The 17,864-nt window shown below is 46.9% G+C and overlaps 1 protein-coding gene across 9 annotated transcripts in view; it reads right to left on the bottom strand.

Moving 5' to 3' along the window:
* The window catches only part of LOC117355233 (zinc finger protein 271-like), a 906,970-nt gene that overhangs the window by 751,263 nt on the left and 137,843 nt on the right, over nt 1-17,864 (bottom strand). For 2 of the 9 annotated variants that reach the window (XM_033933498.1, XM_033933499.1), the window contains exon 1: nt 10,124-10,423. The exons of 5 other annotated variants lie outside the window; for them this stretch is intronic. In XM_033933498.1, coding sequence (XP_033789389.1) covers nt 10,124-10,327 — 204 coding nt within the window. In that variant the 5' untranslated portion in view covers nt 10,328-10,423. Of the gene's footprint in view, nt 1-9,862; nt 9,990-10,123; nt 10,424-17,864 lie in introns of those variants that run through there. 2 more of the 9 variants (XM_033933497.1, XM_033933495.1) reach the window with 2 other exon arrangements.

Here is a 17,864-nt window from a genome sequence, read left to right as displayed (position 1 = left end):
CCAAAACAACACCCAAAGACCCACTCAGTGTGTGAACCAGTTGAGTGGAGTGGACTAACTGGGGGGTGGAAATGGGCCCGGAGTTTGCTCAGCAGAATTTCCCAGACCACCTCTTCCTCTCAACACATTGACACGCTGCCACCATCACCACTAGGAACACCTCACTGGGTAGGCCAGCTATGCTATAAACTTTATAAAACACATTATTATATTTTCTTATAAAGCACATATTTTAACTGAACTCTCTGACATCCTCAGCCTTTCCATTCACAAAAATAGAAGGAAGAAAAGTTCCCATTTCCTGCTGTCTCATGTCCCCGGCCTATACAATATTTTTTTTCTGCAGACCCTTCAAAAGTCTGACCAAATCCTTGTTTCACTTGCATTATAAAGTACTGAGGATGCCATCTCTCCCCAATCCCAGGTCCTAAAGTCTAAGACAGTAGCGCAAACTAATGCTGCCAGATTCAGGAAAAAAATTTTTGATTCGATTCATCCTATTGCAGGGGTGTCCAATGTCGGTCCTCGTAGGCCGCAATCCAGTCGGGTTTTCAGGATTTCCCCAATGAATATGCATTGAAAGCAGTGCATGCACACAGATCTCATGCATATTCATTGGGGAAATCCTGAAAACCCGACTGGATTGCGGCCCTCGAGGACCGACATTGGACACCCCTGGCCTATTGAATTGGTTTTTCAATTCGATTTTCCTGCCCAGTTGGGTGATTTTTTTCAAAACTCCTGGTGGGTTTTATAGCTTTTTCACCCCCTTTGGCTTCTCCTAACCACATTGGCGCTGTGGTGTAAATAAAATAAAGAAACAAAAAGGACTTTTCCTCTCTCTGTTAAATCCTAGCTCACGTTTGCAGTCCAAAACCAGCTCTGGCAGGATACACATTTCAAATCTGACATATTATAATCACAAAACAGAAAATAAAATTAATTTTTCTACCTTTTGTTGTCTGGTTATATTTCAAATCTTGTTGGTCCAAGGCTCTGGTTTTCTTCTGATAACTTGCTTGCTAGGGTCTCCTTCTTTCTGCATGCTAACCATCCATCTGCCAACTCTGTCCTCCCTTTCCATTTCCCTTCCCTTCCCAGGAAGTCTGGTATCTTTCCTTTTTTTCATCTCCCTCCACAGATACACCTTTTCTTAAATACCCTTTCATCCGGCATCTCTCCCTCCTTCCCCACCACCACAGAGTCCACCATCTCTCCCTTTCTTTTCCTAATTACCCTCCTATCCAGTATCTCTATCCCTCCTCCACACCATCCCTTGTGTCCAATTTCTCTCCCTTTCTGTTCCTTCCCTCCCTAAATCCCATGGTCCATCATCTCTCTCCCTCCTCTATTTTCAGACCCATTATTTCTTCCCCCCCCCCAAAGTTTGGCATATGCACGTCTCTTTGAACACCCCCTTCCCTCCGTGTACTTCTAAATCATGGTCCCCCCCAAAGGCCTGTCCCCCCTTAAAGGTCTGCCTGTCCCCCCTTGAAGGCCTGCACCCCCCTTGAAGGCCTGTCCCATCCCCTTGTAGGCCTGTCCCATCCCCTTGTAGGCCTGTCCCCCCCTTGAAGGCCTGCCTGCCTGTCCCCCCCTTGAAGGTCTGCACCCCCCCGAAGGCCTGTCCCCCACTTGAAGGCCTGTCCCACCCCCTTGCAGCTTCTCCCCCCCCTTGTAGGCCTGTCCCCCCTTGAAGGCCTGCCTGCCTGCCTTTCCCCCCCTTGAAGGCCTGTCCCCCCTTGAAGGCCTGCACCCCCCCCCGAAGGCCTGCACTCCCTTGAAGGTCTGCACCCCCCCGAAGGCCTGTCCCCCCCCTTGAAGGCCTGTCCCACCCCCTTGTAGGCCTGTCCCCCCCCTTGTAGTCCTGCCTGCCTGCCTTTCCCCCCCTTGAAGGCCTGCCTCCCCCTTGAAGGCCTGCCCCCCCCTTGAAGGCCTGCCCCCCTTGAAGGTCTGCACCCCCCCCAAAGGCCTGTCCCCCCTTGAAGGCCTGCCTGCCTGCCTGTCACCCCCTCCCCCTTGAAAGCCTGCCTGCCTGCCCGCCCGCCCCACCCTGAAGGCCTGATGCCCCGACCCACCCCGAAGGACCGCTCGCCCCCCTGGCCTCCCCGCACCACCTATGAAGCAGCCGCAGCAGGATCGCGAAGTCAGCGTCAGCGATCCCTGCGCTGCTTCCTGCGCCACGGTCCCGCCCCTCCTCTGATGTCAGAGGAGGGGCGGGATCGCTGACGCTGACTTCGCGATCCTGCTGCGGACTGCTTCACAGGTGGTGCAGGAAGGTCAGTGGGGCGAGCGGTCCTTCGGGGGTGGGGGGGGATTGAACGGCAAGGCCGGGAGCACCCCCTTAGGGCTGGCACCCGGGGCGCACCGCCCCCTCCGCCCCCCCCTTGGTACGCCACTGCATGTAAACAGTACCCGGCGTATAAGACGACCCCCGACTTTGGGGAGGATTTTAAGGTACTGAAAAGTCGTCTTATACGCCGGCAAATACGGTATTTATTCGGATGTATTAACTGCATTTATGAAGAGATTCACCCAAGGCAGTGTACAGCAGATACAGTGTGACATACCGTTAGAGCTTAAAATGACCCCTTTGGATGTGACTTTAAGATGCCAGTTAAAAACCTGCTCTACAAATTTAAAAAAAATGTAAACTCAAGTAGGTTGAGTCTAACTGAGACAAGGCCAGCTCCTGGACATACTGGCCTCACTTGTGTATGCTGGACACTACAGACCTATATTTTCCCATAGCCAGGCCTACACAAAATCAGGGTAAAAAATCTCCAACGGCAATGCAGAATTCATAACAGGAGCAGAAGACACATTTAAGACCTGTTCCTGCCAGTCGCCTGAGGCTGTGGGCAAAATGGACACGCTTCCTGCCAAAACAGAGGGAAGGGCCATCAATAAACTGTCTCCTGAAAGAATAAGCAGCACCGAGGCCTGACATGAACCCGCCACTAAAGAGAAACCGCCAGCCGCTACTGCTACAGGAGTAAGGGAATCTGCCAGACCGCCAGCAGATGAGGAAACTCCAATGAGGATGACAGGGGAAGCCCAGGCTTTGCCACTGCCCCCGAACGACGAGTGGTGTGCACAAAGGGGAGCCCTGCACGCGGACACCCAAAGCTGGGCTTCCTTGAGGCAGCCGGAACATTTTGTGCACACGCCGATCGCATCCACTGCTCGACAGGCACAAAAAAATGCACTTTTTAAAAAATTATTTATTCAATTTTTCAATTTTTAAACAAGCACATCAATACAGATTTGCAAGTGTACAAAGAAATTAATAAACCGAACACCACTTACAACAGTAATGTAAGGAAAAGAAATAATAATACATTATTTAGTCCACAAAATTAAAAATAAAGATCCAAGTATTGGTATATTAATATAAGGAAATACATAATTATGAGGACAGTCCAGGAGACAATGATAGAAAACCCCCAATAGCCTGTATTTTAAACTGTGGGAAGAGCTATCGGACCAATCACCACTCGCCCCCCTTCCTTGGCCAAAATTAATTCCAACATTTGCTTTGGTTCAAAAAAAAAAAAAAAAATTTTCTCTTGTAGTGAAACACAGCATTTTGCCGGAAATTTCAGTATAAAGGATGCGCCCAGGGCCAGAGTCCTGGGTTTGTAAAGCAGGAATTCTTTTCTCCTCTTCTGTGTCACTTGAGCAATATCTGGGAAGATCCGAATTACTGAACCAAAGAACGTATCGTTCATATGTCTGAAGTAAAGTCTAAAAACGAAGCCTCTGTCATGTTCCAAGGCAAACGTTACCAAAAGAGTAATCCTTTCCATGACTACTTCTAAGGAATTCTCCAGAAAATCTATTCATTCCTCCCTTCTCCGTTTCTCCCATTCCAGCAGGAGTTAAACTATCCTGCTTCTGCCCTGGAGATATATATTGAGCCCTGGTAATAGGTAGTAAATTATCTTGCGGAATCATTAAAACTTCCTTCAAGTGAGATGTTATTGGAGATTTAGGTAAATTTAATAATCTTAAGAAGGATATGGCGTTACTCGAGAGAGTTCAGAGAGCGACATGTCTGATAAAAGATATGAAAAATCTTTCATATGCTGAGAGATTGGAGAAACTGGGACTGTTTTCCCTGGAGAAGAGAAGACTTGGAGGGGATATGATAGAGACTTACAAGATCATGAAGGGCATAGAGAGAGTGGAGAGGGACAGATTCTTCAAACTTTCAAAAAAATAAAAGAACAAGAGGGCATTCGGAAAAGATTCAAAACAAATGCTAGGAAGTTCTTCTTTACCCAACGTGTGATGGACACCTGGAATGCGCTTCCAGAGGGAGTAATAGGTACGGTACTAGGGTTCAAGAAAGGATTGGACAGTTTCCTGCTGGAAAAGGGGATAGAAGGGTATAGATAGAGGATTACTGCACGGGTCCTGGACCTGTTGGGCTGCCGCGTGGGCGGACTGCTGGGCACGATGGACCTCAGGTCTGACCCAGCGGAGGCATTGCTTATATTCCTAAGTTGTTTCTTCTGTTTATTTTCCATATATTCAAGCTTTTTTTTAATTAAAAGAACTTTCTTTGATAATCTCTGTTTCTACCTTTTTTATTTGAATAATCTATTCTTCATCTCCCTGTTCTTTTAAGATTCTCTCATGGGCCCCTACCTGAGAACTGACAGAGACACAGTCTGCTTGTGCCTTAGTCATCGCCTTTTGGAGGTTAAGAGTCCATGATTTCAATAGCCCTCCACAGTTCCTCTATATTTACTACTGCTGGCTTAGTCAATTGCCCAAACTGAATGCTGTTACTCACAGACGTTAAGTTTTCTATGGCCTCCGCTTTGAAAGCCAATGTCTGGGCTCCAGTGGGGAAATCTTCCTCCATTCCTTTTCCTCCCACTGTTCCTCCGGGGCTAAATAAGATTCCACATTCCTGGGTCACCTGCTTAGCCACATTCTCTGCAGGGCTTCTTCCGGGTTGAGCAGGACCTTGCCCCTGAATTGGCTAAGAAAAACCCGATCGTCGCTGAGGTTCACAGCGTTCCTCCCAGAGTTGGGGGTGTCTCCCTTAGTTGGTGATTGAACCTTCCATCCAGCATCATCTGCACCAGGGTTTTGGCAGATCCAGTCACTGGAGGAGTCGGCCAGGTTGCTCCTTTCCTCTTCCCCTTTCCTCACCTGGTCCAGTGTTCTCCCCAGAAATTTTTTCCAGCCGGGTAGCATGAAAAAGTAGCCGGGTGGGGTGGAATGGGGAAATTTGGTGGTGGGGAAAATTATCCCCCTCTTTTACTAAGTTGCGCCACATTTTTAGCACGCGCAAACTCCCGCGCTACGCGGGAAAACTAACGCCGGCTCAATGCTGGCATTAGCATCTAGCATGCGTGGTAATTCTGCGCGTGCTAAGCACTCCCTAAAACCATTTTCGCAACTTAGTAAAAGGAGCCCTAAATGTATACTATTTTTATTAGTTAATTATTATTATTTTCCAATGCTCAATATGACTTCCTGTTTTAAGGTTTGACACTTTTGCCAGAATATTTTTACTAAATTTAAGAAGCATCCAATGCTAGAAGGGAATAATTAGATATTTGCCCTTTTTCAAATGGTATAGAGATTTAAAAAAAGGGAAAGGCGTTAATGAAGTCATTAGGTTCAATCTAGCCATTTATTTCTGCATGAATTTAAACTAAAAAAAAGATAAATATAGCTCATCCAGTCATACAACAATGGCTCTTAAGCAGGAGTGCCCACACTTTTTGGGCTTGCGAGCTACTTTTAAAATGACCAAGTCAAAATGATTTACCAACAATAAAATTTTTAAAAACACAAAGCACACGCAGAGAAAATGTTAATGATCATTTATATTCTGCGGGTTTTCAAAGAGGTCAAGGCAGATGACTTTATGCAATGTCACCTCAGGAACAACTAGACAAAAATAGACAAATATGCTCCCTCCCTTTTTACCAAACCACAATAGCGGTTTTTAGTGCAGGGAGATGCGCTGAATGCCCTGCCCTGCTCTCGACACTCATAGGCTCCCTGCGCTAAAAACCACTCTTGCAGTTTAATAAAAGGGGGCCATAGTGCAAAATATAGACAGCAGATATAAATTCTCAAAATGGACACATTTTGATCACTAAATTGAAAATAAAATCATTTTTCCTACCTTTTTGTCTGGTGATTTCATGAGTCTCTGGTTGCACTTCCTTCTTCTGACTGTAAATCCAATATTTCTTTCTTTCTGCCACTTCCCTTTTCTTTCTGTATCTCTTTCTTTCTCTCTCCCCCTGACTGCCTGTTTCTCTCTCCCCCTGCCCCCTCTTTATTTCTGCCTTTCTTTCTCTCTCTCCCCCTGCCTGTCTTTCTTTTTCTCTCTCCCCCTGCCCCCCCAAGCCATCGCGCAGATTTCTCCACTTCCCCGATTCTTTCCCTACCCCCTAAGCCACCACGCCAATTTCTCCCTGCTGCTTCCCTGAGCTAGGCCAGACACGTACAAGCGCCGGACTCAGAAGACTTCACCCTCTGACATCAATTCTAACGTCGGAGAGGATGTTCCAGGCCAGCCAGGCAGCGATTGGCTGGCCCAAAACTACCTCTCCGATGTCAGAATTGACATTGTGAGTCTGACACTTGTACGCGCCTGGCCTGGCTCGGGGAGGCAGGAAGAAAAAGATTGCAAAGGCAACGCAATTGACTCACATTGCCTTTGCGATCTACTGGTCGACTGGTATCCTGTCCTGACCTGAGGAAAGGAGTTTAGTCCCCAAAAAACTGCCTTATTTCAATTTCCTATTTATAAACTTTAATTAATACAGTTACAATACTACTTGATTCTACGTAAAGCAACAAAAAAAGTTTTTCTACCTTTTTTCATTTCTGCTTTAATCATCGTCTCTTCACTCTCTTCTTTCTATTCTGCATTTGTCCTCGCTCCGTTCCATGCAACATCTGTCCTCTCTCTGTCCCTTACACCCAGCCTCTGCCCTCTCTCTCTCTACCCCTTCCATCTACTGTCCACCCTCTCTCTGCCCCTTGCATCCACTGTCCACCCTCTCTGCCCTTTCCATCCAGAGTCTGCCCTTTCTCTGTTCCATATGGCATCTTCCCTCTTTCTATGTCCCTTCAATAAGCTGTATATCCTGTGCCCTTTCTCTCCTTTGATTCGTTTCAGCTTCACCCCCTCCCCTATGCTCTGGCATCTCTCTCTTCTCCTTTTCTTCCTTCCTTCCCACTCCACCCCATGGTCTGGCATCTCCCTCTTCCTCCTCCCCCCATATGCGCTGACATCTCTTCCCCCCCTCCATGGTCTGGTAGCTCCTTTCCTTTCCCATCCTCCCATAGTCTTGGTGTCTCTTGCCTCTTCTCTCCCTTCCCTGGTCTTCCTTCTCCCCTCTCTCTCCCCAATTGGGTGCTGCTGCAGTAGCATTTCTCATCCCCCTTCTCCCTCCCCAATTGGGTGCTGCTGCAGCACTTCTCTTCCCCTCCCCCAACTGGGTGCAGCAGCAGCTTTTCTCTTCCCCCCCATTGGGTGCACCAGCTTTTCTCTTCCCCCTCTCCCCAAAAAATTTGTGTGCAGCAGCAACATTTCTCTTCCCTTCCCCCCAATATGGGTGCAGCAGCAGAATATTTCTCTTCCCCCTCCCTCCCAGCTCACAAACCCGTCGGTAGAGTTGCTAGGGAAGTTGTAAGCTTCCCTCCATTAACTTGCTGCTTTTACTTGCTTCAGGCCTTCCTCATTGCCGGGTCCTGCCTACTTTCTGTTTCCACGAAGGCAGGACCCGGAAGCGAGGAAGGCCCAAAGCAAGTAAAAGCAGCAAGTTGTAAACTTCCCTCTGGGGCTCTCTGTGCGTGCCAGCTTTCCTTCTCTTCCCTCTGAAACTGGAAGTTGCGTCTGTGTGGGGGGAGGGAAGACAAGGGAAGCCGGCACACACACAGAGCCGTAGAGGGAAGCCCTGGGAGACGGTAGTACAGCCCTACTAGTATACTCCTTCCCTTCAAACATGGAATTTCTATCCATAAGGATTCCACACTTCTCTCTGTTTTATGCAGAATGTTTATTGTTTGACCCAGTTCTTTCTTTAAGATATAGCACAACCCCTCCTCTCTCCAATTTAATCTACTCTTATCACTGCAACATAATTTGTATCCTGATAACAGTGGCCCAGTCTCATAGATGCCTATTATCTTCCTCTTCATTTTGTGCTACTATCACTGAGACTTAAGAACGCTAAAGAGATATTCTGGGGGATTCACTAAAGTCTGCGATCATCGCTAAACCTGTTTTCACAGGTTTAGTGACGATCGCTGCTAACCGACCCAATTCACTAAACGGCCCACCGCATATTTTTCTCCTCGGTCACCCATTTTCCAATCCAATCCAACCCATGCAAATTAGTAAAACTCCATGCAAAATAGCCAACCGATTGATTCACTTATATCGCTTGGCTATTTAGCATTGGGTTTTACTGATCCTAAACCCCGATTGCTGTAGACCTGTCAGTAACTGTGTTACCGACAGGTCTGCCTATAGTTTTTTCATTTTTTTAAAATGGCACAGATATTTTGCGTGTATTACACACACAAAATATCTGTCCCATAAAAAAAAAAAATCCCCCCCACCGCCAGCCCTCCCCCAATGACCCCCGACAATAGTGCACCCCCCACAGACAAATGCAGCGACCCACCGGAACCTAAAATAAAGGGCAGGAAGGATGACCACTCCCTCCTGACATGAAGGGCCTCACCCTACCCTTCCCCCCCAAAAAAAAGGCAGGAGGGATGCCCACTTCCTCCTGCCACAAATACGCCCACTCCCTCCTCCTCACCCCTGAAAAAAAGGCAGGATGATGCCCACTCCCTCCTGCCCCCGGAGGCCCTCCTCCCGGCCCCTGCACCCCGTACTTTAAAAGTTGGGAGATTAGATTATTGTGTATGTTCTTCTATAGACCACTTAGTTTTAGGCAGTCTATAAGTTTTTAAAATAAAGAAAATAATACAAAGAAACAGAAGTTGGTGAGGATTTCTTGATTTACACTACCCCTCCCCATTCGCGGTTCCTCCACTCGCAGTTTCATATAATTACGATTTTTTTCTAGGGGGGGAAATAAAAAAAACAGTCTTAATGTAAAAAAAATCCATCTTTTTTTCCTCCCTGCCGCCTTCCTGGCCTTACCTGGTGGTCTACAGGGCTTTCTGGACAGGAGCGATCTTCCTACGCTCCTGCCCTGTGCAGATCACCATGAGGAAATTGCTGCTGGGAGTCGGGAACTCCCTACAGCCATTTCCTGATGGCAATCTGCACGGGGCAGGAGTGTAGGAAGATCGCTCCTGCCCCGAAAGCCCTCTAGAACAGCAGGTAAGGCCGGGAAGGAGGCAGGGAGGTGGGGGTGGGTCAGAGCTGGATAATCGCGGTTTTTCGGCATTCGCGGTCCGGCTCTGCCCATATCCCACGCGAATGAAGAGGGAGAAGTGTACTCTTATCATATGGTGATTCTGGAAACAATTCTGCAGCTTTTGAAACAGTCCACAGTGAAAGACAATGCTATAAGCTAAGCAGAGATTGATGACCACAACACCTTACTTTTCGCTTGTCTCAAAGACCACTTCCAGGTACAATGTAATCTTCTGCAGCCAGATTCTGACCATTTGGGCTACTCTGACCCTGAATTTTAGCTCTTCTTCAAGAAACAGAGAATAATCCATTTCTGATTTCAAAGGGAAAAAAATTGTAAGACACACAAGATGGTCTTATGGTCCCTCATTGTCAGCTTAAGATAGAGGTTAGTACAGAGAGATCCTGATCACACTTGGAAGTTTCTGGAGCACAGGAAGTGCAGAAAATTGTGTCCTATTAGTCAAATATTTTAGTCCTTACCTAGGGAGAGCAGAGTCTCATAATTCTCCTTCATCACCTCCCTGTAAAGCTCCTTCTGCCCTTCATCTAAATATTCCCACTCCTCCTGGGAGAAAGAGACAGCCACGTCCTCAAACTTCACCTGCATCTGAAACACAAACCAGAAACACCCTCAGCACCTTGGGAAAGTCCCTTAATCCTCCATTGCCCCCTTGGAGTGTGGTGGTATCATTCCAAGTCCCCTCCCCCTGCCAGGAAAAGTGGGGGAGGGGGAGCTCCTACCTGAGCTGAAGCTCCTGCAGCCATTTCCATCTGGGCTTTGGACATTTGGGGCTCCTTTTCCTCTACTTCAGGGTTTGGAAGAGAAAGAAGGGCAGAAGCTGAAAGAAACTGAGCACTTGAGGCTCCAGCAGAAGATGGACGACTGTGTACTTCCGGCCAGATACCGTTGACGTCACAAAGGGGGCGGAGCGCCACTGACTGCATCTCCTAGACAACGCTCTGCAGCTGCAGCGTCTCCGTCTCCTCCTCTTCCCGCCCCCAGGGAAAGTCTGATCAATCAGCAGCGAATTGCAGCTGAAACTCCTCCTCCTTTCTCCCTTATCCGTGCTAGGGGGCGGACCCATCCGCTCCAGGAACCATCCTGGCCAATCAGCACTAAAAGGGGCAGAGTCAGAAGACCGTCCGTCACTCAGCGGGATCAGCCTCTAGTGTGAAGCTCCGCCCCCTCCCTTGTGACGTCACCAGCCTTTCTTCCCGCTCCAAATCTCTTTCTCCTCGGCTCCTCCCCCAATTCCTTTCTAATCCTGAGGGAGGAGATTCCCCCCAACACACACTGGGAGAACCAAGACTGGGAATGATGTGGGGAAATGTGTCCCTGTCCCTGAGAGCTCAGTCCCTGTCTGATCCCATCCGCTCAAGCCTCTAATAGTTATCATTTTCTACTGAACTTATCTTTTATTAAAGCAGGAAAAGAAACTCTATTCTGTACAATTGTCATTTTATAAATCACATAGAATAGAGAACAAATAGTTGAAAGGTATTAAGTAGAAGAAAATCGATTCAAGAGACAGGAAAATGGTAAAAGCAGAGGCTGAGGGTGGTAGATTCAAGAGTAATGTTAGGAAATTCTTCTTTACGGAGAGGGTGGTGGATGCCTGGAATTCGCTCCCGAGGGATGGTTCAAACAAGCGTGGGATGAACACAGAAAATAATGGTATACATTGAAGGAACTGGGAAGACTTGCACGGTCTTTGTCCTGTATATGGACATTCAGTTGAGGACGGACTGGGGAGGGTTTCGATGGTTAAGATGGGTTGGAGTGAGCTTTGATGGACACTCCAGTAGATGGAACCTAAGCACACTACTGGCCCAGAAATATCAAAGACAAAGGACATATTAAATTGATTTATGGAGCATGTATGGTTGGGCAGACTGGATGGGCCACTCGGGTCTTTATCTGCCTAACGGCACGCTGCTGTTCGGCACGCTAAGGGCATAGAAACATAGAGGATGATGGCAGAAAAGGGCCATCGGCCCAACAAGTCTGCCCACTTGAAGAACCCTCCCCCCCCTAAGCACTTCCTCAAAGTGAACCCACGTTTATCCCATTTTTTCTTAAAATCAAGCACGTTGCTGGCCTCAACTACCTGAAGTGGAAGATCATTCCAACGATCAACCACCCTTTCGGTGAAGAAATACTTTCTAATGTCACCATGAAATCTCCCACCCTTGATTTTTAACGGATCCCCTCTTGTCGCCGTAGGTCCTGTAAGGAAAAAGATGTCTTCTTCCACCTCAATACGGCCAGTAACATATTTGAACGTCTCTATCACGTCTCCCCTCAAAGGCTGCCCAAATTTGATAAGTATTAATTTCTAACCCATTTTAGTCTATTCTGGTATTTATCTTTTTAAATTGTTTTTAAAGACATTAGCATAATGGCACTTTTTTAAAAACGCTTGATTTTATTTGTATTTTTTTTATTTAATTTGTTATAGGAGTTGGACAGTTGATATGTCTATGTCTTACTCTTTTCCTATTCCAGTCCATTATACAAGGATTCGTTCTGCCAAATTAGGTTTTCCAATGATCTCGCACCGTTATTTATATGATTGTACTGAATTGGGTCCATTTAATAGTCCAGTTTTGACCTTTTCTCGCAAGCCTAATAGACTTTATACTAAAAGACAGCGATTGCTAAAAAATCTCACTTACTGTGTAACATCTGATTCCCCCTGCTATCAAAATTTCCCTTGTTCATATATAAATATACGATCCATTAGAAATAAGACCCAGCTGGTTAAGGATTGGCTGGAGGAGTCTAAATCCGATTTTGTTTTATTAACAGAAACATGGTTACTGTCAGATAATGATATAATTATACGGGAATGCCTCCTCCCAGGCTTTAAAATTATATCTTTGGCCAGAAGTAGGGGTAAGAGTGGAGGACTAGCTATCATCCTAAGAAATTCACTAGATTTCACTGTCTTAAATTCGAAATCTACCACTGATCTCAAAATCCTATCTTGTAAATTAAAGACCAATCAATTAGAAGATGCCTTAATAGTAACATTGTTTTATATTCCCCCTAGAAGTTTTTTTCAAGTTTATTAGGATTTTATATACCGCCTATCAAGGTTATCTAAGCGGTTTTACAATCAGGTACTCAAACATTTTCCCTCTCTGTCCCGGTGGGCTCACAATCTAGCTAATGTACCTGGACTTTAGTCAAAGATGATTTTTATGAATTTTTGTTAACTAATTCTATAGTTGGCACTTACAATCTATTGATTGGCGACATCAATATTCATCTTGAACAGGTAGAACAAAGTGAAATTAAATATTTCTGGTCGTTTATATCTTCATTACATTTTTTTAAACCCATCGAAGAGACCACCAGTTAGATCTGGTTACCTTCTCTTCCAAAGAATTAGTTAACCCTATGATTTATTGGAAGCAAGCCAATTGGATTGACTCTTTATGGTCAGATCATCGATGATGTAATTTTTAATTCGATTGGCAAATAAAACGATCCCAAATTAAAGTTAAAGAAAATACACCTGCTTACTGGCTTGGTGGAACCACTTTCATAATTTGATGCTCTTGGAGCAACGCCATGCCCGCTTGTCTTTCAAGCAGGAAAAAGTGGTGTTTTTTTTTTTTTTTTTTTTGCAGATATGGGACTCCTACATTCAATCGCTCTCACCTAGGGCCAGAAGTTTGGTCTTAAACTCATTCTAGGTTATGATACCGCTTGTCCTTGGACGCTTGGTATGGTGTTTGGTTGTGTGTGGATAGCTGGTTTGGATGTTGTGCTGTTTGTAAGTTGATTAGGGTGGGGGTGGTTTCTTGGGAGGCTGATTGGGGTTGGGGACGTTTCTGTTTGGTGCTTGCTGAGCGGCATAAGAACACAGCTTGCTCAGCAGTCCTTCTGGCCTGTTTGTTTCTTCTTTGAGGAGGGGGGCTTGGTGGGATCTGGGGTTTGGGTTTAGGTCTGGGTTGAGTCTACACAAGGGGAGGCGGCAGGGTGTGGGGTGAGGTGTACATGCAAATCGCGCATTGTTGTACTTTAGGGTTTTCTCGACTTTGTTGTGCTTTTCCACTGTTCTATTTGTATGCTGGTTGTATAACAATAAAAATGATTTACACTAAAGTTAAAGAAAATAAAAGGAATAAGAAATTCATAGTAGAGGTTTGATAAATCCGGTGGAACTCTGGTCTCATCATGATATAATTTCAGATTCAGATTCCAATACTTCTTTTGTAGAAACTTGGATTAATACTAGTACTGATATTAAATGAAATGGCACCCATTAAATTAAGGAGAAAGAGACAAAGGCCTAAATTCACTAAACCTCCAAACCGTGCACGATCCATTTCCGTTTGCATGCCGGCCGATGAATTCAGTAAAGGCCTACATGCAAATGAGGACGATCGTTAACACCCCCCCTACCCACAGCCAGAGCGATCCCTGCTCATGCGCACACCCTGACAGTAGTGACAGGAGAAGCAGCCTCCTGTCACTGCTGTCAGGGCTCAGCCCAGATCTCTCCTGCCTGCTCCCGGGCTCTCCTGCTCTCTGCCGCCATTCCCTGCAGTGCAAGCCCGTGGTTTTAAAGTGGGCCTGCACTGCGGGGAATGGTGGCAGAGAACAGGAGAATCCGGCGAGCAGGGAAGAGGGATCGGGCCTGACACACCAGCCCTGCCTGACACCCCCGAGCCCTGATCTCTCCTGCCTGCCCCGCTCTGCCCAGATCTCTCTTGCTTGCTCCCGGACTCTCCTGCTCTCTGCCGCCATTCCCTGCAGTGCAAGCCCGTGGTTTTAAAGTGGGGAACAGCGGCAGAGAGGAGAGGCCGGCAAGCAGGGAAGAGAGATCAGGCACCAGCCTGACACACTGGCCCTGCCCACCTCTCTCCTGCCTGCCCTGCTCTGCCAAGATCTCTCCCTCCCTCCCTTCCACCCTGCGACTGGCACGGCATGGCCCTCCCTGCAAGGCCCTCACCCTTCCCCCCCAACCGGCACGGCCCACCCATGGCACCAAAAAGTTGGGAGCAGGAGGGGTACTCTGTCCCTCCTGCTCCTAGGCCTTCCATCCCCGGCCCACCCCTGGTCGGCTTCCTGGTCAGCCCAGGCAGTCGGGCCCAGCCCACCCACCCTGGTACATTTAAAATAGTTGGAAGCAGGAGGGGTGCCCAGTCCTTCCTGCGCCTTGTGAAAAAGCTCCCTAATCTTCGGGAGCAGGAGGGGTGCCCAGACCCTCCTGCTCCTACGCCGCATCAATCTTCAGGAGCAGGAGGAGAGTTCTCCCGCTCCTGCTGCTCTGGCTGGCCGCCGCCCAATAGCAGCTTTAGGCCTCACCCCGGTGCATCATCTGATGCACGGGGAGGGGCCTAAGGCACTGATTGGCTGAGGTGCCTGTACATGATCAGTTTGCTTAGTGAATCCTGGCCATTGACATCTAGATGGGTGGTTTGATACAGAATTGTTAGGGGTAAAACGGGAATTACAGAAAATGGAAAGATTGTGGTTAAAATCAGGAGAAATGGTATAGTGGTATAGTGACGATTGCTGCTACCCACCCGATACACTAAATGGCCCACCACGTGTTTTTCCCCCTTTGTCCGATCCGATCCGATCCGCTTCAACCCAAATGAGTAAAATCCCATGCAAAATAGCCAAGCGATTGATTCACTAACATTTGCTTGGTTATTTTGCATACCTTTCTAGCTAGCCAACAAGCAGACAGTCCTCTCAAACTAAACAACAGGCAGACCTTACCAGTCACTCTATCCCTCACACTTTCAAACTATCTATAAGTGGTTCTTAACCTTGTTGGAGGTACTGAACCCCACCAGTTTCATATGCGTGTTCACCGAACCCTTCTTTATTGGAAAAATAAAATATGATTTTTACAAATTCAAAACATAGGTATAAAGTGAGGGAAAAAATAATATCAATTTTGAAAACAAAAAAGTTCTCCTATGTTTCGAATAATAATAACATAATAATGAAATGTACTGCAAATCAGTGTGACTTCTGCTGTTGCCTCTCAGAGATCAGTTCAGAAATGCGCGGCTTTACCTTGGCAAGTGCCACTCTCATGTCATTTTCGCAACAAAGTCTGTTCCTTTTCTTCGTTTTTATGTCTAGCATCCTCGAAAAGGATTGCTCGCAACGATATGTTGTAACAAACGGTATGAAAATTTCCAGAGCTTTCTTAGCAATAAATAACAAGGTACGTTACCAATTGTTGACACCAAAACGTTGAGAGCGTTGTTGTTCTGAAGAGTTGCTGTTGAACCTGGCTCTGCTGAATTTCAATGATTTCATCGAGGTATTCATCATTGACATCTGTTGTCCCATCACGTTCCGTTATACATGTGAATCCATATTGTACATATTCGTCCGACCACTTTCATATTTTGCTCGACATAGTTACTAAGGGATTAAAATATTAAGATAGGTATCACACGACGTACCATCACAACAGTTACAATTCGACTACTGTGCGCATCAAATCCCCTGCAGCACAGATAGGCCAAGCGATGTTGCGTGATCACCTGCAGCCAATTATGGACAAGCGGGGCGTATCATCACGAATCATAAGCGCTTCGGTCACGTTCAATCATCTATCAGTTAAATCACAAATTTTGATCAGGAATTGATTGATGTATATAAGGCATTAGTTACAGATTGATAGATCAAGAAACCGAGAACACGATCAGTCTTGATCAAAATCACTGAATAACTGATAGATGATTGAACATGACCGAAGCGCTATATGAGTCGGAGGTGTGTTTTGACCTCTGCCGAACCCGCGAGACTGACTCACCGAACCCCTGGGGTTCGGTCGAACCCAGGTTAAGAACCACTGATCTATAACAAGCAGACCTTTCTAGCCAACTAAGAAACAAGCTGACTTAACTAACAAATAACCAATTAACCACCTTCATCCTTCTAACTCTCCAACTATCTAACAGACGGACTCTTCTAGCTAACTAACAAACAGGCAGACCTAACTAACAATTAACTAAAAACACAAAAAACCCTTTCAAAATGGCAGGAAGAAGTAGAAGCGCCAAGACTACAATCAAGACCGGTAGTCCAGTCACCAAAGTGATTCAGGGGATGGCCACAGTCCACGTGCAGACGGAGGGAGAGCCAGGACGGAGGGCAGAGGTCTCTGTACAGACCAAGGCCATCCCCAAGCAGATGACTACAGTCTCCACACAGACGGAAGAGATGGACCAGCTAGACGGAGACATCTTGCAGGAGCTGAGGAGCCTAAGAGAGGAGGTGAAGCGCTTGAGAAACATCTGGGAAGACGAGGCCTTCATCGACGGAGTCATCCAGGAGCTGTCTCAGATCACCGAGCAGGAGCCACACAAGACCATCCTCAAGACGCCCAAACCGACCAAACCTGCTACTTTGAAACCAACGATTGGGGTGCAGGCAGAGGATGGAGACGCTGACTCCTGACACCTGGTAACCTCCTCCACAAGAAAACACAGAAGACCTTCCTCTTCTTCTGTCTCTTTCTCTTGCAGACAGGGCAGTTTTACATCGACCCCACAAATCACCTTGAGAAACAGATTCCAGCTATTACAGGAAGGACCTGCAAGTGAGGCACAGGAGGTTGTCCAACAGATGGTCCCAGTTCCAGAGACAACAGATCAGCTCCCACCAAAAATGCAGAGTGATAGTCATTGGGGACTCCCTGCTGAGGGGCACCGAGGGACCAATTTGCAGACCAGATATGCAATCAAGAGTGGTTTGCTGTCTACCAGGGGCCAGGATCCGAGATGTAACCACCTGCCTGGATCAACTCATCAACCCAAGGACCACTTCCCCATGCTCCTTATTCACGTCAGAACAAACAACACTGCCAGGAACACCCCGGAGAATATACCTAAGGACTTTGGAGCCCTGGGTGAGAAGCTGAGGCAGATGGGAGCGCAGGTGGTGTTTTCCTCGATCCTCCCTGTAAGAGACAAAGGAAGAGCCAGGGAAGAACGTATCCAGAGGACAAACGAGTGGCTACACGGATGGTGCAGGGAGATGAACTTCGGCTTCCTGAACCATGGAGAGGCACTACAGGGACTCCAGGGACCAGATGGACTCCACTTGACCAGAAGAGGTAAGAACATCTTCGGACATCGACTAGCTTGCCTACTTCGAAGGGCTTTAAACTAGGTAAGTTGGGGGAGGGTACCCATTCATGTATCAGCGCAGTAAGTAATTATCCAGGGGAGGTGAGTCAAAACTCCATTTCTGAGACCGAGGTAAGTACGCACAGTAAAAACAATACTTTAAGAGTCACTCAAGCTCAGGCAGGAAATTCCACACAGGGTCTTAGCAAACATAAGGTATGGAGGGCTATGTATGTTAATGCACACAGTTTAGGCAATAAAATTCTAGAATTGGAGACAGAAATAATGAATGCTGACCTGGATGTGGTAGCGACATCCGAGACTTGGTTCACGGACTCCCATGAGTGGGATATGGCTATACCAGGTTACA

The sequence above is a fragment of the Geotrypetes seraphini genome, chromosome 2 (assembly GCF_902459505.1).
Source record: "Geotrypetes seraphini chromosome 2, aGeoSer1.1, whole genome shotgun sequence".
Classification (NCBI taxonomy): domain Eukaryota; kingdom Metazoa; phylum Chordata; class Amphibia; order Gymnophiona; family Dermophiidae; genus Geotrypetes; species Geotrypetes seraphini.
This window is presented reverse-complemented; position numbering and strand designations above follow the sequence as displayed.